This window comes from Vicia villosa, unplaced genomic scaffold (genome assembly GCF_029867415.1).
Source record: "Vicia villosa cultivar HV-30 ecotype Madison, WI unplaced genomic scaffold, Vvil1.0 ctg.001440F_1_1, whole genome shotgun sequence".
Taxonomy (NCBI): Eukaryota; Viridiplantae; Streptophyta; class Magnoliopsida; order Fabales; family Fabaceae; genus Vicia; species Vicia villosa.
Genome location: NW_026705619.1, coordinates 16,830 through 38,912, shown reverse-complemented (window position 1 = coordinate 38,912; position 22,083 = coordinate 16,830). Strand labels below are relative to the sequence as shown.

Here is a 22,083-nt window from a genome sequence, read left to right as displayed (position 1 = left end):
TTAGCATATAATTTTAATGCCATTTAATTCATATATTAATTTTTTTAAAATATTTTTTAGTAACATAAATAATTAAAAAATAATTTATTTTTTCCGTGTTATATAAGGGTATTTATTTTTAAAATTCAAAAGATGCAAAGTTATGTATTAATGGGAGTTTCAAAGAAAATATAAAAGAAAGTTTTAATACTATTTATATCAATTTAATTACAAAATATTGTTGTTAGAATTTTATTTAGCAAGAAAATATACAAATTTATAGTAAAATAATATGGAAACATATTTAATTTAAATGGTATAAAAATATATATTTAATTTGTAATAATACCGCTTTTAATATTATTTTAAAATAAAATAAAAATAAAAACTTTATGTGAAAAATTATATATTTATTTAAAATCAAGATGAAAAGCACATTTTTTTATACCCTATTTGTTTAAATTTAATTTTGGTGCGAGTGATTATATAGTCATTGCAATGTTAATTATCAGAACTAATATGTATTAATGCCAATAAATTATTTTTTATTTTGTTCCATTTAGCATTGTAAACAATAAAATTAATAGGAAAAAAGTTATTCAAGTGAAAGTCAGTGACAAAACAAATATTAAAACATTGATAAAAAGAAAATTTTGACCATGCAAATTTATTTGTATATATCAATATCAATTATTAGTTTATTATTTCAAAGACACATATTTCTTTTTTATTTCATGTGCTTAAATAAACTTATATCTTAAAGACACATTTTTCTTTAAATTATTTTTATGTATCAGAAACAAACACCTTTGTTATATTTGAATTAATGACACATTATTTATACTTGAAAAACCATATTTTTCCCAATAATTAATGAAAATGAATATTTTTCCATAAATTTAATTTTTGTAGATATATAATTTAAAATAGTGGTTAACAAAATATTAATTTATTGATTTAGATTTTTAAATATTTTTTATATTTTATACATCAATGACAAATATTAGTTGATTATTCCTTTTTTGTTTAATCTTTAAATTTTGTATTGATTATAAATGAGATAATTAGGGTGTGTTTGGTTCAAATGAGGGGGAGGGGAGGGGAGGGATTTTAATGGAGGGGAGAGAAGGGGAGATGAGGTGAGAGAATTTTTTTAATCAGATGGGTGTTTGGTTCAAACGAGGGGAGGGGAGGAATTTTAATTAAAAATATGTTTGGTTCAAGAGGGGAAGGGAGGGGTTTTATTAATAATTTACATTTTTATCCTTATTATTTTATATAAGTGATACAATATGATATTCAAATGTGAAAAATCTATACATATTTTTTTGTTAGTAAAATTTCTAATATTGAGTGACTAAAAAGTTATAATTTACTATATAACGTTAAAAAATTGAGTTCACTTAATTCGAATAAAATGTTCAAAAACAAATTAAACTATATGTTGATAACAACTTAGAAATCATAATGAATTATTTAACACATAAAATAATTTATTATTAAATATAAATGGTTTAAATATTTTAATAAAATAAATAAATAAATTAAAATGAGAAATTTAAAATTTGATATAAAAGAAAATATGATAGGATACATAACAAAATTAGAAAAAAAATATATAAATAAACATATAAGAGTTATAAAAAAAATCAAAAAGTAAAATGATTTTGATTTAATTTATGATAAGGACAAAAATTTCAAAATAATTTGAAGGTGGAGAATAATTATAATAAGTTGATAGAAGCAATGAGAAAAATCACACAGAAGAGATCAATAATACAAAAGAAAATGAATAATTTTAAAATATTAAAATTAAACTGAGGATATTATAGTAATTAACATAATTTTTAAAATATTAAAATTGAGATTCTCTCCCCTCCCCTCCAAATCCCTCCGATTTGGAGGAACGCAAAAAGTGTGTTTTTGAGGGGTTTTGCTCTCCTCCCCTTCCCTCCCCTCCCCTCATAAAATTTGAACCAAACACATTTAATTAAAAATATTCCCTCCCCTCCCCTCTCCTCCATTTACCCAGAACCAAACACACCCTTAAGTACTTTAAAATATTACAAAATCAGTCTATTTAATTGATTTAAAGTATAATAAATATAAATAGCTTTAAAGAAAATAAATCTTACAAATAATAACAAATTTATTCGGAAATAGTTTTAAATATGTATATATAGTGTGCATCAAGCTGTCAAATAATATCCTTAAAAATAAAAAAATCAACACATGAAAAGGTACATTATAAAAGTATATATAAATTTTCTACATCTATAAACCCCATAAAATTTCAAACATAAAATAAAAACTTTTCTTTTGGAAACAACAAGTGAAGCAAATATCTTCTGTTCCTCATCTCTCTTTTGTAGCTTTAGCACAATATCTTTCTTTGTTACTTCATCAATTAATATCAAACACCAAATCAGTAAAAATTCAATAGATTCAGAACCATAGAACACTCCAGAGATATTAACACACCCTTAAAATTGATATTATAAACACACTTAATATTGATATTATAAAAAAAATACTTTACCTTATTCGACTCAGGTATAGTGATATAACATAAGTTCTTTTGAGAAGGAAAATAAATTGTTTCACCTTCAACATGTCTCTTGTATTTTATACATTTAGATTATCGTATATGAATGTTATTATATATACTGCATACAACTCGTCCTTAGTAATTGAAGTTAGGAAGCATGGGTCAATAAACAATAATCTCCTTCAACATCTCAGCAAAGTTCATAGCCTCATCAATTCCAGGAATTGCACCAGGATTCAGAGAACAAAGTATTGATCCCTTCAGAACCACCCATATCATCATGTTCAACCACAGGATTCACTTCGTAACAAAGGAAACATCTCAAAACCAATCCAAATTAAAAGGGACCAATGCAAATTAAAAGGGATTCAATTATTCTCATTTTCGCAACACAAAAAATCAAAAATGGACGAAAGGGGCATATTGAGATTCATAAAATAAAATCAAAATGTGTTAAATAATTCTCCACAAGAAACTAAATTTACCACTTTTAAAACACAAACTTAATTTGACAAAAGGGGCATATTGAGATTCATAAAATAAAATCAAAAGGTGTTCAATAATTCTCCACAAGAAACAAAATTTATCACTTTTAAAACACAAAAACTCAAAATTTGACAAAAGGGTTATATTGAGATTCATAAAAAAAGAAAAGGATTTGTTTGTTTGTGTGAGAGTGAACTAACGAACTGTTGCATATACATTGGATAAACCATTAACCAAAGTAGGGGTTTTCGTGAAGCATAGTTAAAAAGTAAACATCGCTGAGATTGTGAGCAGGGTCCGTTGAGATGAGAACGGAAGAGCGAACAGAAGCGAGAAGGATAAAGAGGATAGAACTGCATGTAGTTTTTCCAACATGTGGTTTTTCCAACACCACCTCTGCCACCAACGAAAACCCACTTGAGAGATTCTTGTTCTAGAACGTTTTGTAACGTTCCTTGCGGTTGATCTTCCATAGCTATAACCCTTTTATCACCCTCGCTATATCAAATAATCAAAGTAACAAAACATAAGTTTTAGATTTATCAAATTACAGCAAGGAACTCAAACCATAAAAAAATCCACGCTTAATGGCTATAACTATTGAGACCGATAAGGATCTGTGCGGCAATAAAAGGGGGCAAAATGTATAACAGAAAGGAGGAATGCAAAAGGAATGAAAATCGCCAGAACAAAAACAAAACTGTGATAAATCAAGATCAATTGTTACATATTTATACACTGGAATTAGGTTGAAATTTGAACAAATTCAAAAATGGCAATTGAAAGGATTCTATACATGGGAAAAAGACACAAATCATGAGAAGAATTTGATTTTGAAGCAATATCGATGTAGAAGATGGTTGATTCCATGAATAATTAATTGGAAATAAAAAAAATTAATTGCTATGAGAGAAGATTGAATATGAATGAGATTTGAATAGGCAAAAAAATGAATGAGAAATACGGCAAAGGCTATGAAGAGTAAAGAACGGTTCTTTCAGATTCCCAAAAAATATTATGTTATACAAATGAAAAATCAAAAAATAAAATATTAAAATATACATAAGTATTAAAAGTTACTATAAATAGATTGTGAAAAAAGTTGTGAGAAAGCATGAGAGAGCGACACTTGACAAACTTGTCAAAGTTCTCATCTAGCTTTTTTTATTATAAATGATTTTTATCAAGTAAAGATATTATTGGATTTTTTTTAAGGTTTAAATAGTCGTTTTGGTCCCTATAAATTAGCTGTTTTTAGTCCTAAAGTTAAAATTTCTTTCCAAAGTTAGCATGTTTTTAGGGCTTAAAATTTCTTTAAGTCTTTAAATATTAAATTTCATTTGGATTTAGTCCCTAAAATTAAAATTCGTAGGAAAATTTGTAGGTTTCCTACGAATTTTCCTTCGGATTTTGCTGTGGATTTTAACTTTAGGGACTAAAACCAAAATGATTTTAATATTGAGAGATCATTCTCAAGAAAAAAAATACAGAGACGAAAATCAAAAACACGCTGAGTTACAGGGAACAAATAAATATTTAAACTTTTTTTTAATGAATATTTATAAGCTGTTGTATAAATATAAATATACGTAGAAAGCATAACGTCTCAGATATGTCTCTGACTACTTGCTTGGCGTAGAAGGTTTATTGAAAATTATATTGGTCTCTTTTGAGTTTTGTATCTTTTTATGTTCGACTAGAGATATAAGTGAGTTAGAATATCTTTGTATTTGGAAAAGATTTTCAAATTAAGATACATAAATGAATTGTTGTTTAATAGATGAAAATGAGAACATGCAACAAAAGAAGTAAATGGAAGGAACTCTAAACAGCACAAATTATTCATCTTCATCCATTATTAGTATCCAAAACACACACACACAAAAAATGTCTCTTGCAGCTCAAATATATTACTTTTTTTGTCCATACCTATAGAGCGAAATTCCAAAACACTTCTATGTAGGTACAAACTTCATTATTAGTAGCACAACCTCTTAATTTCTTTATTCTTTTAAATTAATTAAACTCCACATATTTTTAGTATGGTGGGTATGCTGGAGCAACCACAGGTTCATCTGCCAACTCCACATACCCAATTGGCTGTGGAGCTGAAGCAACCAACTCCACTGGATGCACAGGTCCTGGTGCCACATAGCCAGAGCTTTTCAATTCCGCCATTCCACGACGAGCATTTGATCCACCTTTCACCTCACACAACTTAGGAAGAAACACACCTTCACCAGCTGCAAGATTGAAGTAAAGATCAACAATATTTGGACAACTCTTGTAACACTGTGGAGAGCATAGCTTCTCTGTGAAACGAGATTCCAGAAGTGAGTCTGATGAAATTCCAAGTGATTTTCTGTCTAAATCACAGGCTTTTATACATTGGTCGCTTTCGATGTGATCTTTTAGTTTATCAGCTTCTATCTCCGATGTTTTACATGTGTATGCTTCTTCTCCTGACCTTTTCACATGTTTCTCGAGGACACACCTTTTGCTGCTAGATGAAACCGCAAATGAACATGTTTCTGTGCTTAGATTCTCACATTCTATTCCTCCTGCATTAATCAAAATTTTCATATTAATTCATTGGTTTATCAAATAAATATATACATACACAGTTTATAGCAGTTTTGGAGACTTACCAAGAGTGGGTGGTAGGGCTAGAGATATTAGAAGGGAGACTATAACAAAACTTGTTGAGATAAATTTAGAGGCCATGGCTTAAAACTAGTGTGACCAAAACTGGTTGGAAGTTTGTTAAATTTGTGTTGGGAGGAATGTTGTTTATGTAGGTCTATGATTAGTGCATTTATAGTGGTTTTTCTGTGGAAATTATGACACAAAAGAAAGAAAAAAAGTTGTAGATGTGGACTTTTCAAATATGCTTTCGATAAAAGCATAATTCAAATATGCTCTCCTATTTTCTGTTTCTTTTCTTGTGAAAATTGTTTAATCCTGTTTTACTGTATTATAATTAATTATTTTTTTCATCTTTTTAAAAGGTAATGGCTTTCTTTTGTTTGTTACTGGTAATAATTTTTATGATAATAGTACTTTTTCTTAGTACCTTTTGATGTTTGACAAAATACACATAAGAGAATTATGTATATAACATGGTCTTTTGCAAAAGAAGGGCGTGAACCGCGGTGAGTATGGAATCTCAACTCTGAAGCAATTAAGTTTGAATCTGAATAGCAGCCAACTGATGCTAGTTGCCACTATCAGTGCCGTAATCTGCCTTCACCATCAAATTCTACTAGGAGAATTCAAAAAAAAATGCCTAACATATGGAAAATCTTTGATTCCGTAAGGTTAACCCATTGGAAACCTTAACCAATTGATAATTTTTATCAAGAAAAAAACTACAAAAACAAAAGAAACAAAAATGAAAAAAATTATTTCTTTCTTTTAATTATATATATATATATATATATATATATATATATATATATATATATATATACTCTTTTATTAATGTTTTAAAAATTGAATCAATCCTCAAACCTACGAGGACGAATCACTGATTTATTGATCGAATTATTAGATTAGTGGTTGATCCTCATGATTAAATTGAATTAGTGGTCGATCCTCATGATTTAATTTGAATAATCAAGTTAAATAAATTGGTCTCTATAGCAAAACTATATAGTTATTAAACCAATCAAACCAATCAAACCAGATAACTCGATCTCTAAAAAGATCACAACACCTAACAAATTTTAAATTTTCAAAATATCATAATTTTACAAATTTATTTTTTAAATTCAAATTCTAAACTAAATCATCAAACCCAACAAAATAATACAAAACTATATAGGTATAAAACATGTCGAACATGATGATTCAGTCTCTACAATATATAAGTGACACTTATATTTTTAAAAAATATCATATCCTAAATAAATTCACAAGTTCATAATTTAAATTCAAATTTTAAACATAGGTATCACACATAATAAAATAGTACAAAATTACAAAGTATATATTTGCAAACAAAATTTTATCGCAAAATAATCTAATTGAATAAATTATAATAAAGTAATCTTATTGTATACTAAATTTAATTTCAAAGAAAAAATTATTTCAATGTTGGTATCTCGTTCTTCAATATCAAAATCATCTGCATCCGAAACATCTTTATTTTTATTTTTATTTTTATTTTTTATTTTTTTATTTTTTTATTTTTCATTAAAATGATGTTGTTTTAAGTTTTTAAAATAAAAAAATTAAAGATGCATTTAAACCACCGGTTCTGGAAAACCGTCGGTTTTTCCGGTTCACACCGGTTCAATGACATATCCGATCCAACAATCGAACCGGACCAGTTACCTGGCCGGTTCCCGGTTCAACTGGTCCGACCGGCCGGTTCGGTCCGATTTTTAAAACACCGTCTCGGACTACTTGCTTGGCGTACAATTTTATATAATAAATTCAATTAAATAAAACTAAAAATTTAAAACTAATATTTTAATGAGTTAAAATGTAAAATAAGTTGCATAAATATAAATTTAAAACAAATGAAATACAAAATGTTTTTATGAGGCATCATCATCATTCAGAAAATAATTATCAGGATTAAAATCATCATCCACTCCGTCATCCTCCGGCTCTGGATCAGGAACATTACGATAATTTCCACCACCTTGCATAAATCGTCTCATCTGCTCCTCCATCTCAGATTGCTTCTTCAGAATGTCCTCTATCTGTCGCGCATGCTGTTGCTCCATATCAGATTGCGTCTTCCGCATCATCTCCATCTGCTGCTCTTGTTGCTGCCTCAGGGCCTCATTTTCGCGTCTCGCCTCACTTAACGCCAATTGCCTTACTGTTTCAGCTTGTTCCCGTGTCAGATTTGGTTGACGCGATCCACCCTCTCCATCTATAATTCTTTGAAACAGATTGCGATCACCAACTCTATAGCTGGACGCCAAATTTCCAGCCCCAAAAAAGATTAGGCCCTTTTTCTTTAATAACCTCACACCAAATATAGTGATTAACATCAGCGTTAAGCGGCTCCCCCTCTGCTGGCATGTATTGAGGATTATTTTTCAGAAAAATTGCAAGCAATCTATCATAATCATCCTGCACACATATTCAATAAAAAAATTTAAGTTAAATATTTACATGCATATTTAATTATACTAAATAAATATGTACATACTATACTAAATTAAAATATATTAAAAAGTTGTCACGTGATTTTCACGCCACAACTTATGATTTGCCACGTGATTTTCACGTGGCAATTTATCAATTGCCACATGAAATTCACGCCACAATTTATAAGTTGCCACGTGAAAATAACGTCACAAATTTTTTATTAAATTAAAAAAAATAAACAACATAAATTTCATTACTTACAAGATACAATCTCGTGCGCTCGTCGACAAAACCTGCCGATCTCCTTGTCCGGGTCCTCGAAAGCAACTCAGGCATCAATGGTTTTCTCCCCAACTCCTTAGCCTAAATAATAAAATTAAAAATAATTAGTAAAATATATTATGAATAAAGATGTAACTTAAAAATTTTAAAATTTTTACCAATCGTCGGGCATGCTCCGCGGTACTAATACTTCCAACTGTATTGACACAACCCCCCTTTTCAGATGCCATCATCTTCTTAAAAGTTTCTGATTTAGCCAGGAAATCTGGAGTCCTCCAATATGTAACAAGCTCCTGAAAAACCTCCTCGCCTATCCAGCTAGGACGGATGCCGTGACGCTCATAATTCTCTCTTACTCGCCGCAGCATATCAGACATTCTTTTAGAGCATCTGGTATTGAAAACTTTCTGAACCATTTTTTCATTCAACGGATCCCACACACATTTCACCTGCAATGTTGTATGACATTAAAATAAAATGTTAAGTAATTATAATGAGAATTTCATTTAAATAACAATAACTAAAAAAATAAATTAAATGCACAACTTAAATAAATAACAATACCTTAAACATTTTAAACCATTCATCTTTATTTTTGACATCGCCATAGCTCTTAAAAGATGATTTATACATCTGCTGAATTATATAACTAACAATTCTAGCAGCAGTCCGACTCGGCGAAAAACTAAAACAAAAAATGAAAATGTTTAATATAAATTTATACAAAAAAAAATGAAAATGTATACATACTATAAAAGTTTTTAAATAGGAAACTTACTTGCTTCCTTCGGGCCAAATCCAAAATCTATCGTCAACGACATGAATCTCATCGGAATCATCCCTCCCACGAAGATCAGCTCCATCTATCTCATCAACTGCCCCATCAACTTCCTCATCAACCTCACGTGCCGGTACATGTTTGGGATGTGGGGTGCGTGACCCTCCAGCCTGTGTGGGGCGTCGACGGGGAGATCGTCCAGCCTGTGTCGGATGTGGACGGGGAGATCGTCCAGCCTGTGTCGGATGCGGACTAGGAGATCGTCCAGCCTGTGTCGGACGTGGACAAGGAGATCGTCCAGCCTGTGTCGGACGTGTACTGCTGGATCCTCCCGTTTGCTGGAAGGATGAAGTCATCTGGATGGGATATGAAAAACCAAATCCTCCAGTCTACTGGAAGGATGAAGGCAGGCCAGTATGGGCAAATGGAAAGCTGGGCGAGGGCACACTAGTCTGTGCGAATGGAAAGCTAGGTCCTTCTGCCTGCTGGAAGGACGAGGGCACACCAGTATGCTGGAAGGATGACGGCATCTGAGTCGATGGGAAAGGCAAACTGGATCCCGAGTACTGGAAAGATGCAGGTACCCCAGACGGGAATGTGTGAGAGGAGAGTAATGGGGTAAAAGCCTGAGTACTGGCTAAAGACATAGGATCAACATGACTCTGAGGGGGGACACACGGCCGAGTGAGGCGTGTCACATACTACTATCCTCGGACGTTGGGACTTCTTCTTACCACTATCTTTACTCTTAGGTGGCATTTTACCTATTTTATTATTCATCAACAAAGATAATAAATTCATTAAGATCAATATATATTCATTAACAAATTTAATAGATATTCATTAACACATAAATAGATATTCATTAACACGTAAATAGATATTTAATAGATATTACATTCAATGTTTAGTTATTCTTCATCTTCGTTATCCATATCATTCTCTTCATCATTCTCTTCGTCATTCTCTTCATTATTGTCATCAGATTCAAACTCTTCATCATTCTCTTCATCCACATTATTTTCAACCAACAATATAGATGCATCAACTTGATGTCCCTCAACAGTTGTATCAGACAAACTTGTAATGTCTTCAGCTGCAACCACTTCATTAATTTGATCAACATCATCAACTTGATAGGCAGCATCTTCTACTTGATCGCCATTTTCAATATGACTTTGCAGTTTTGTTTTTATTACAACACACCATCCTCTTTTACGTGTTACAAATGAAGGATAAGGTACATAATAAACTTGCCTAACAATATTTGGCATTATGAAAGGGTCGTACTCTTTGTATTTCCGGTTCATTTGAATCTCAACAGTACCGTATGACTTGTCTATTTTTGTGCCTCTACTTGGATCATACCATTCACAATAAAACAAGACAACTTTATTTTCTGAATCCAAGTAATTGTATACCAACTCGTAGATATGTTTAATAACTCCATAAAAGTCGTCTTCACCGCCATCTGTAACTCCTTTTACAAATACACCACTGTTTATTTTTTTTCCCTTCGGTCCATGCCTCAGTGTGAAACTTATATCCGTTCACGAAGTATGTGTGCCAATCATTTGCGCTTTGGATAGGACCTTCTGCCAAGTTTCTCAAATGGAGTATTTCTGGAGTTAGTGGAAACACGCTAGACAATCTTTGCTTGAACCATAAGGGAAATTGAGCATGAATGACGCCGGATGTTGACTGTACACCGGTACTATGAAAATAGGCATTGTTAAATTCCCTACGAAATATACACCATAAGTTTAATAAGTTTGGTATACAGACATTGTCAACAAAGTTAAAAATTTTTGGGTAAACTTACTCAAGATATGGTTTAACTTCAACGCAGTTGATCAAGACATGGACATGTGCGGATTGCATTTCTTTCTGGGTCAACCAATGCACACTCTTCTTTCCAGAAGGTCGACCTGGAAGCCCGAATTCCTTATGGTTCTAGGAGTTAGCATCAAGTGATTGAAATAATGACTGCAAAAATGTGATGTTTCTCGATGCAAGTAATGTGCATATATAGAACCTTCAACTCTTGCTTTATTCTTCACTGATCGCTTTGAATCACCCATGAACCTTTCAAACGGATACATCCACCTATATTGAACTGGTCCACCAAGAAAAGCTTCATAGATGCACAGGTAAATGTTCCATGGAGTCAAAGAAACCATGCGGAAATACTTGTTCCAACTTACAAAGAATGATTGCAATGTTTTGGTCCAACTTCATGATATCTTCCACTTTTAAAGCTGAAGCACAAATATCTCTAAAAAACTGACTAATTTCAGTTAGTGGATCAAGAACATGTTTGGGTAGCGAGCCAAATGCAATTGGTAGAAATTGTTCCATAAAAATGTGACAATCGTGACTTTTCATTCCATGCAACTTCCCAGTGTTAGGGTCAGCACACCTTGATAAATTCGATGAATACCCATCGGGCATTCTCAAATCTTTTAACCATCGACAAACAGCTTTAGCTTCTTGGGAAGTCAGATTGAAATAAGCCTTGGATTTTAATAACTTTCCATTCGGTAGAGGCTTCAACTCCAACTCTCTTCTGTTACACCATTGTTCCATGTCTTGTCTGGCCTTCTCATTATCTTTTTTTTCCTTTCACATCCATCACTGTGTTAAATACATTATCAAAAAAATTCTTCTCAATATGCATAACATCTAGATTATGGCGCAACAAGTTATCTTTCCAATACGGGAGGTCCCAAAATATACTTCTTTTTGTCCAATTGTGCGTGACTACGTATCCTTCAATTCGGCATGCTTTGCCAGTATCTGTAAATTTCGGTAGCTCACTAACTTGTTCCCATATAGCCCATGGTGGCAATCGAGGCGGAGGCAAATCTTTCACTCGTACATCTTTTTTAAAGTTAGTCATGTTTCTTCTATAGGAGTGATTTCGTGGTAGGAATCTGCGGTGACAGTCAAACCACGAGCTTTTCCCACCTTTAGCCAACGTGAACCCTTTGTTGTAACCCATGCAATACAGACAACCCATTTTTCCATGCGTACCCCAACCAGACAACATGCCATATGCTGGAAAGTCGTTGATGGTCCACATCAAGGAAGCTCGCATTGTAAAGTTTTGTTTACGTGATACATCATAAGTCCATTCTCCAATCCACAATCTCTTCAAATCATCAATTAAAGGTTGTAAATACACATCAATTCCTGCTTTTGGACTCGAAGGTCCTGGAATGACACACGTCAAAAATATGTATGGTTTTGTCATGCACATCTCAGGAGGGAGGTTGTAAGGGGTTACGATAATAGGCCAACAAGAATACATACTTCCCGACGCTTGAACATAAGGAGTAAAACCATCTGAGCATAATCCAAGCCTGGCATTTCTAGGTTTTGCGGCAAAATCAGGATGTATTCGATCAAAGTGCTTCCATGCCTCGCCATCAGATGGATGCTGCATAGTGCTTGGACTTGTTTTATTTGTGTGATGCCATGTCATTTGACTTGCACTGTGCATTGAAGCAAACATTCTTTTTAACCTTGGTATTATCGGAAGATAAAACATGGACTTTACTGCTACACCGTCTTGATTAGTGTTAACGGCTCTACTGCGAACTTTATATCTTGGACTCATACAAAACTTACATTCCTCCAACAATCCATCTTGAGTACCAAACTCATTGTCGTAAAACAACATACAACCATTAATGCAACAATCAGTCTTTCTTACTCTTAAGCCCAACTTCGACACCAACTTCTTTGCTTCATAAAATGTTGTAGGCAAGTTGTCTTTCATTGCAGTTGAGTCCAACATCATTTTTACGAAGAATTCCAAAATTTGATCAGGAACATTCCAATTTGACTTGGCGGCCAATAATCTCACACACATTGATAACTTTGAGTCAGACGATCCATCAAACAACGGTGTATTCATCTCATTCAACAACTGATAAAATTTATGCGCTTCCTCATTCGGCAACTCTTCCCCACCAAAATCTTCAGGTTGATCATAGGTCACGTTCACACACCAAAAGCATCCTCAACCATGTCACCAATCAGATTAAAGTTTTCCTCATATTCCAAAGGCGGTTGACTACTTGAAGCATGCGCGTTGCTAGTCTCTGGTACGTTACTAGGCAGTTCTTCACCGTTAAACGTCCAAACCCAATAATTTGCAATGAAACCCCTTCTATATATGCAAATGAGATGTTACTTCCTGTGGGTCACTAATTATTGGTTTACATTCACATTTAAGACAGGGGCACCTAACTCCTCCTTCGCTTCGACATAATTCCTGAGCAAACGCCCAACTGATAAACCCTTCCACTCCTACTATACAATTGAGTTTAAGTCCCATTCTTCCTGGAAATGTTCTATCGTACATCCAACTACGATAATACCGATAATATTCCATACTGCACATTTATACAATCATTGTCATTTTGAGTTACAAATATTAATCAACTTAATATTATTCTTAAAAATATTATTTAATAACAATACTACAAATATTTTTAACTACACATGTTATATTGAACATATGTTAACCATAAAGTTATTATTTTTTTAACTACACATTTTAAACTACACATATTGGAAATATTATTTAATAAAAATACTACTATTAAATATTTACTATTATTAAAAATATTATTTTTTATTCACGTGATTACCACGTCGCTATATTTTTTTAATTTTAAATATACATATATAATATATATTCTACTTTTAATATATATTTTAATTTTAAAAAAATGTATTTTCAATTTAATAACAATAACATATATTTTAATTTTAGAAATATAACATATAATCATATTATATTTTATTTTATTTTAAATATACATATATAATATATATTCTACTTTTAATATATATATTTTAATTTTTTAAAAAATGTATTTTTAATATAATAAAAATAACATAACACATATTCTTTTTCTATTTAATATATACTGCACATAAAAAAAGTTTATTTTCAATTTAATATTTTCTGTTTTTAAGAACAATTACATAAATTATATTTTTTTATTAATATTTTCTGTTTTTAAGAATAATATCATAAAATAAAATATTTTATTTAGAAATTAAAAAACAAATTTTAAAAATAAATCTAAACATTTTTAACATTCTAAACTCCTCAACTCCTCAACTCAAAATTAACATTTACAACATATACATTTTTATCATTCTAACAATTTAATCTACTAAATATGAAAGAAAAAAAAAAGCAATATAAAACATATATTATTTTTAATAATATATCCTATTAATTTTTAAAAACAATATATAATATATAGTTTTTCTATTAATTTTTAAAAACAACAACATAAAAATTAAATATATTCTGTAAAATATATTCTGTTTATATAAAAAATAAATATATTATGTTTATATTTTGTAAAATATATTCTGTAATATATAATTTTTACTATATTCTGTTTTATTTTTTTAATTTTTTATAAAATAAATATTTAATATTTAATTTATAATTTCATTTTATAATAATTAATTTAAAAAATAACCTAATAAATCTATTAAAAATATATCACATTATAAATAAATATTTAAAAAAAATCTGAAAAAAAATAAAAAAACTTACCTCTTCTTCAATCTACTCCACCTTCTTCTCCTTCACCTTCTTCTTTCTTCAAAATGGAAACAAAAAAATTTAAAGCATTAACAACATAATACAGTATGAATATAAAACAGAATTATAAAAAATACTGATGTAATTTACCTTTAATACAACAATATGTGAAATTTGTGAAAAATATTTGGGATTGAAAGGTATAAAAAATTGAATTGGGGGGATTGAAAATTTGGGGATTTTGGGAGATGAGGACGTTTCTGGTTTTCTTTTGGATAGAAGAACAAGAAATTGTAGAGGAATAGAAGTGGAAGAAGTAAAACGCGTAAATAAATAAACTAATTAGTGACGTGAGAATCACGTCGCAACCTTGCCACGTGAGACTCACGTCGCAACATGACAACGGTAACATTAATTAATGTTCCTACCTGCAATGCTGCCACCATGTCACTTCAGTGGAACGTTGAATTTTCCCTCTTAAAGTTGCGACATGTTTGTAACGTCACAACTAAATTTTTTAAAATTTGAATCTTCCCCCCTACGTGAATGTTATAACTTTTTCTATTTTAATTTATAAACTTAATATAGTGACGTGTATCCCACGTCGCAACATTTTTTACATACCCCAATATCTGACTCCTGATTACTTTATGTTTATAAAGTTATTTAAAATTTAAAAACACGTTGCGATGTGTTTATCACGTCGCAAATGACAATAATTATCCACGTGACTTCCACGTCGCTGCATTATGTCGCTGGAGAGAGTATATCTTGTAGTGCATAAAAAATTATTGTTTAATAGATGAAAATGAAAACATGCAACAAAAGAAGTAAATGGAAGGAACTCTAAGCAACACAAATTATTCATCTTCATCCATTATTAGTATCCAAAACACACACACAAAAAATGTCTATTGCAGCTCAAATATATTACTTTTGTCCATACCTATAGAGCGATATTCCAAAACACTTCAATGTAGGTACAAACTTCATTATTAGTAGTACAAACTAAATATATAGTAGTACTCTTAATTTCTTTATTCTTTAAAATTAATTAAACTACTATCTTTAGTATGGTGGGTATGCTGGAGCAACCACAGGTTCATCTGCCAACTCCACATACCCTATTGGCTGTGGAGCTGAAGCTACAAACTCCACTGGATGCACAGGTCCCGGTGCCACATAGCCAGAGCTTTTCAATTCCGCCATTCCTCGACGAGCATTTGATCCACCTTTCACCTCACACAACTTAGGAAGAAACACACCTTCACCAGCTGCAAGATTGAAGTAAAGATCGACAATATTTGGACAACTCTTGTAACACTGTGGAGAACATAGCTTCTCTGTGAAACGAGATTCCAGAAGTGAGTCTGATGAAATTCCAAGTGACTTTCTGTCCAAATCACAATCTTTTATACATCGGTCACTTTCGATGTGATCTTTTAGTTTATCAGCTTCTATCTCCGATGTTTTACATGTGTATGCTTCTTCTCCTGACCTTTTCACATGTTTCTCGAGGACACACCTTTTGCTGTTAGATGAAACAGCAAATGAACATGTTTCTGTGCTTAGATTCTCACATTCTATTCCTCCTGCATTAATCAACATTATCATATTAGTTCATTGGTTTATCAAATACACAATTTATAGCAGTTTTGGAGACTTACCAAGAGTGGCTGGTAGGGCTAGAGATATTAGAAGGGAGACTATAACAAAACTTGTTGAGATAAATTTAGAGGCCATGGCTTAAAGCTAGTGTGACCAAAACTGGTTGGAAGTTTGTTAAGATTGTGTTGGGAGGAATGTTGTTTATGTAGGTCTATGATTAGTGCATTTATAGTGGTTTTTCTGTGGAAATTATGACACAAAAGAAAGAAAAAAAAGTAGTAGATGTGGACTTTTCAAATATGCTTTCGGTAAAAACACACAATTCAAATAGGATCTCCTTACTGTATTATAATTAATTAGTTTTTTCATCTTTTTAAGTCATTTAGAAAGAAAATAAATAGTATATGATGTTTTAAAATGGAGGGTGTGATTTCTTTTGTTAATTATTGGTAATAGTTTTTATCGAAATATTACTTTTTCTTATTACCCTTTTTGACGTTTGACAAATATACATAAGAGAATTATATAACATGGTCTTTGCGAAAGAAGGGCGTGAACTGCGGTGATGATGGAATCTCAACTCTGAAGTAGTTAAGTTTGAATCTGAATCGCAGTCAATGGATACCAGTTGCCACTATCAATGCCGGACTCTGTGCCTTCACCAATCACCATCAAATTCTACAAGTAAAATTCAAAAAACGCCTAACATATGGAAAATCTTTGATCACGTACATTACAAGTTTCGAAATATATCCACTATAACAATTTTTTTTTTAAGAGACTTGGATTTTGGAGATACATTTAAATAAGGCAAAATACTCTTTTTAGTCCCGTAAGTTAACCTCGGGGTTCGTTTTGGTCCTTTAACTTCAAAAAGTTTCAAGTTGGTCTCTTAACTCTTCAAAAGGTGTCATTTTAGTCCTTTTTGTCATATTAGCGACGGAAAAACTCAAAAATCGGTCGCTAAATCTGTCGCTAATATGCCCAAAAGGACTAAAATGACACCTTTTGAGGAGTTAAGGGACCAATTTGAAACTTTTTGAAGTTAAGGGACCAAAATGAACCCCGAGGTTAACATACGGGACCAAAAAGGGTATTTTGCCTTTAAATAAATACCTTCGATGTTTTCCTGAGTGAACCACAACCATCCCATATTGTCCAAAAATATTTTTGGAAATGCATCTGCGTATACATATTAGAGTTAATTTGGAGGCGCATCTCCATAACAACCATAATTACAAAACTCAAATAAATTTACGAATATGCATATATGAAATAAACTATGTTAGCTCAAACCACAAACCAGTAACATATGAATGCAGAAAGTTGAAGAAAAGCATAAATTAATATCAAAATACGTCACATTACATAGATAAAATCGTAAGATAAATTTACTATTTTTAAGCCGGACATTGAAACATCTTCAAAATATTTTTGGTCGATCTCACAATCTTCACATCCAGTTCGATCGGAATCAAACCTTATGTTTCGTAACGGTGAAATGTATTCTAAATAAACCTTAAATCTCATCCATCTTCAGCTCAAAATTGTTGAACTAAATCTTTCCTTTGTTGTCAATCAAGGGTGAGTGGTACTTGAGCTTCACAACTCTTTGATTGTTTGAGTATTGTAGGATACTCTCCAATATGAATTTCAGATCTACAAGAGAGAGGTACTTTGTGACCTTAAATTCAAGTGAGGGCCCTGTGTCATTGAAGTAGACAAATGTGACATGCCAATATATGTTCATTCTGACGTGGTGTGTTTTTATATAAGTTTTCGACCTTAGAAACTCTATCTTGTCTGAGAGGATCTTGTGGATATGCGTATCCACAATCACCCTATTTTTTTCAACATAAGGGTTTTTAGGAAGATGGATCTCTGAAATACCCATTGTTTGATATTTTTGCAGTTAAAATGGGGCTAATCTAGAAGTGCGTCTCCGAAAATGCCCCCAAGTGTTATATAGATCCTGTTTAATGCAGGGAGAAACTTGGTAATAATTTGAAACAAAATTTTTTCTTAAAATTGACTCCCATCGTTATACAATTAATGTTGAATATACATTACATATGTATCAAGGTTGTGTCAATAATGCATACAAAAAATGAATCATCATCTAAATACATATATAGTTGGATAAAAACTAGAAAGTATCAAAACATGTTTCATCACCTAAATATATTTTTATGGGTGGTGTTGTCTTTGAATTTTTCTTATTTGATTGTCTTTCAATCTTGCTCAACTTGTTGAACTCTTCCAGCCTTTTCATAAAGTCATCAGACCAAGTTTCAGCCTCTTTTGTGAAATGTGGCGTCCCCTCCTATGATGCCTTTGGTATAGGACACCCCAATATCAAATGAACTTGAACAAAATGTTGTGTTTATGAAAGTCATTTAATACACATAATGCGTTTGAATGGATTTTGAGGTGGCCTACTCTGAAGTGGAAAAAATATTTCTAAGAAACCATATCTTATCAGATCAATACATATTATATCATAAGCACTTGCTATAAGATGTCTCATTTTAGGGAAACATGCCCATTTTTCATATATTGTCGGACCACACAAGAAACAAGAGCATTGAGAATTACATCTAAATTTCCTCTTTTTTTCCCGTATAGTGATAAGTGTGATTCCCTATGCATCGTCAACTCTTGTATAAGCTGATGGATGACAAATTGGTGGTTCCTTTCTCCTTTACGGAGCAAACCCAAAACAGCTCAAAAACCACAGTTGTCAACACCTACATCATCTACAATCCGCTCGATGTATTTGTGAATAAAAAGCGACATCTCTTCAACATGGATGATTTTTGGTATCGGTAATTGGGGAATATGGTTTGCTAATGCGAGCACCCTTGAATTTTATTTATTTATTTAGGAGTTGGAGAACCCGAAAAATGTGAATAAACATGTTCAAATTAAGAAGAAGACCACTTTGTAGAATTGTTACTCTTGGCCTGTTTGACCTTTTCAGGGGCACCCTTTGTTTGAACCGGATCCGAGGGTGGTTACAAATATTTGGTTTCAAGGATAAGCAATATTTCTCAACTTGTATTTGATGCGCAATTTCATTTTGTCATCAGACTACATGAATCTCTCTTGAATCTCTCCCCATTTAGTCATGATAGATATGTTTAATTTATCATCCTTCATCACAACATCACCATCAAGCCAGAGCCTTTTATAGTGAGTGTAAATCTCATCCATACGTATCGGCGTGTTGACCTTCATTTTCTTTGCAACTAAACAAGCACGTGGAAGATTGTACATCTTCCGAAGAATACATCCACATTTTAAACCACCTGATATTGTTTTCTCTGCTCCCTTGACTTCGTGATAAATAAAATTCAATATCATCCGAGATATGTTGTCGACCAACTATGCATAAAGGATGTTGTCTTAGCACCAATGTTCTAATACAGTAACGCTCTGACCAAAAGATGTATATATCTCATTATGTTGATTTAGGATCATTTGGTTCATGGAGTTCTAACCTCTACAAATATCAGATTTATTGTTTCTCATCCAATTCTTCAATATAGCATGTGCAGATTCAACTTTGTTGGTTGTTGTATTGTCAAAATGCCTAACTTAATCGGTCCAAACTCATATAATAATCTCTTTCACCTGGTCTAAAATTATGCTTTAAACATATTTCAAGAAATTTGGATATCTCACTGTCATACCCCAAAATTTTCCCATCATATTTTTACTTTCAAGCTCATTCAAGTATCAAAGGTTCAAGGCTTGACTAAGTACACACTCTCCTAATCAAAGGCTTCTAAACTAGGGTTTTGAGTTTCTTGGTGAAAATGGATAAATCAAGAACTACAATGGACTTCATATGAATTCCTAGGCTTCAAACTATTCCTATGACAAAATTCAAGCTTCAATTCCCAAGATCGCTCAGTCAATTGCTCAGATAGTCAACAGTCGACTAGTTTGACCTAAAGTCAACTGTGGTCAAAATACAGTCACAATTCCTGATTTTTGGTCAACATCCTTATTTTGAAGTAACATTCATAATTTGATCAAGGGCTGATCATGATTCATCAAGGAAAGTTCGGAAATAAACAAACCTCAAAGTTTCTAAATTAGGGTTTTTGACCTAAAAGTCAACTGAACTTTGACCAGCCATAACATTCACATGGAACATCATAAATTTCCCAACCAAATTTCATTTTGAAGGAAATTGAATTCTCTACAACTTTGTCTCTCTAATGCCAAGGCCAAAAATGCTTCATTTGGGAGATATATGAGCCAAAACATTACAGGTCCTTCCAAAAGCCCGCAAAAAGCTGTTTTTTGTCAGGAGCTATATCATCAAGATAAAATCTCCAAATGAAAAAAAGGTTCCAAAGTGGATTGTAGACGACATCTTGGGATTTCTAAAAAGTACTATATCATCTCCATACAGTAAAAATTGATGGAGTTATGGCTTTCACAAATTGGTCGATTTTGAGAAAATGCACCTAATGCAAAGTGGTGAAGTTTGATGTTTTGAACTATTGGGCCTAGCTTTTGGACTCTAAACTCATCCATGGAATAATTCAAGACCTCTAAGTCTATTATTTTATTTTTATGACTTTTATTTATATTTATATGAATTTCTATTCATTTAAATGTTAAATAAATCAAATAAAATATGGAATAAATAGATTTAAATCAAAGAATTTGTGTTCAAATCATATTAAGTGACTAAATCTCCAAAATATTGATCCAATTTTTGTACAAGGCAAAATTAGGGGAAAGAGTGATTGAAATTGGTCAATTTTGGAAAGCTTCAAAATCAAGATTCAATCACACATCAATTTCCAATTTGTCAATATTTAGATCCATATTTGTTGACCTAATGCATTCCATAAAAGTATGTGAACATACTCAAAGGGCGAAAGAGAATTGGTAGGCAGAGGAACACGGTCAAAGTCCAAAATATTCAAGAAATTGTTGAATTCGGTTTCTGAGTTTGGAAGAGATTCAGAGAATTTTGAGGATTCAAACATATTTCTGAAGCGCCCCTGATCATTCCCCAGTCATTATCGAAGCATAAAGCCTCTAAATCGAGGCTTATACGTTTACGATTTGCACTCATAATTTGGAATTCGTTTTCGTTAATTTGTGCATGATTAATACAATTTGATTGCGTATTCTTGTTCTTAATGATGTTTCCGTTCTTTCTGGATAGTTTGATTGAATTTTGATCGCAAGATGGAGATTTCGCCATGGCTAGGTATTAGAACTTCTGATTAGGGGTTTTGAATACAAGGAAAATTGGTGAAAATCAAGGCCTCTATCATGTTTAGAAAACGATTTATGATGTAATCATGGTTTTGTTTGAGATTTATTCAATGTGTATTGCGAGTTTGGTTTTAGCAGGGATTGACTATGGATGAATTTCGTAGCCAAATCATGTTTAATTCGTAGCAAAAGTCCAGGGTCTGAAGGAAGAAGAATGAGATCAAGGCGCACATGTTTTTTTTTTTTTTGAATTTCTGGGTAATTAAATTTTATATATTATATTTGTTGGTTGTTTCATTAACAGCGTGGCGAAAATGGCCCAGTGAAGCGAAGGCATATTCAGCTATTGAGTGCAGGGGCGAAGGATCGATTCCCACTCTCAACATTATTTTGAAAATTTTTTCTTGGGCTGCTCCTGGCTACAGATCCGACGCATCCAGCAAACGAAGGACCATCATGCGCCCTCATCCAACAACC

The 22,083-nt window shown here is 32.1% G+C and overlaps 3 protein-coding genes across 3 annotated transcripts; all 3 read right to left on the bottom strand.

Annotated features, from left to right (window-relative positions):
• Positions 1 to 2,689: 2,689 nt before the first annotated feature.
• Positions 2,690 to 3,486, bottom strand: LOC131635170 (uncharacterized). The gene is made up of 2 exons (XM_058905771.1): positions 3,214 to 3,486; positions 2,690 to 2,785 (listed from the first exon to the last, which is right to left on the bottom strand). Exons 1-2 carry the CDS (start codon positions 3,484 to 3,486, stop codon positions 2,690 to 2,692), a joined length of 369 nt encoding a protein of 122 aa, XP_058761754.1.
• A 1,363-nt stretch (positions 3,487 to 4,849) lies between these two features.
• Positions 4,850 to 5,813, bottom strand: LOC131635166 (uncharacterized). The gene is made up of 2 exons (XM_058905768.1): positions 5,662 to 5,813; positions 4,850 to 5,574 (listed from the first exon to the last, which is right to left on the bottom strand). The coding sequence occupies exons 1-2, from the start codon at positions 5,735 to 5,737 to the stop codon at positions 5,051 to 5,053; spliced, it is 600 nt and encodes a 199-aa protein (XP_058761751.1). The 5' UTR covers positions 5,738 to 5,813; the 3' UTR covers positions 4,850 to 5,050.
• Positions 5,814 to 15,606: 9,793 nt separating this feature from the next.
• LOC131635164 (uncharacterized) lies at positions 15,607 to 16,571 on the bottom strand. Its single transcript, XM_058905765.1, has 2 exons — positions 16,422 to 16,571; positions 15,607 to 16,346 (listed from the first exon to the last, which is right to left on the bottom strand). The coding sequence occupies exons 1-2, from the start codon at positions 16,495 to 16,497 to the stop codon at positions 15,823 to 15,825; spliced, it is 600 nt and encodes a 199-aa protein (XP_058761748.1). The 5' UTR covers positions 16,498 to 16,571; the 3' UTR covers positions 15,607 to 15,822.
• Positions 16,572 to 22,083: the final 5,512 nt, after the last annotated feature.

What these genes read in the sequence shown, in the direction of transcription:
- LOC131635170 (XM_058905771.1), bottom strand. Translation starts at nt 3,486, where the DNA reads ATGGAAGATCAACCGCAAGGAACGTTACAAAACGTTCTAGAACAAGAA. An exon ending in CAATGTATATGCAACAGTTC is followed by an intron (nt 2,786 to 3,213) that starts GTTAGTTCACTC and finishes GTGGTTCTGAAG; the next exon opens with GGATCAATACTTTGTTCTCT.
- LOC131635166 (XM_058905768.1), bottom strand. Translation starts at nt 5,737, where the DNA reads ATGGCCTCTAAATTTATCTCAACAAGTTTTGTTATAGTCTCCCTTCTA. An exon ending in AGCCCTACCACCCACTCTTG is followed by an intron (nt 5,575 to 5,661) that starts GTAAGTCTCCAA and finishes TGATTAATGCAG; the next exon opens with GAGGAATAGAATGTGAGAAT.
- LOC131635164 (XM_058905765.1), bottom strand. Translation starts at nt 16,497, where the DNA reads ATGGCCTCTAAATTTATCTCAACAAGTTTTGTTATAGTCTCCCTTCTA. An exon ending in AGCCCTACCAGCCACTCTTG is followed by an intron (nt 16,347 to 16,421) that starts GTAAGTCTCCAA and finishes TGATTAATGCAG; the next exon opens with GAGGAATAGAATGTGAGAAT.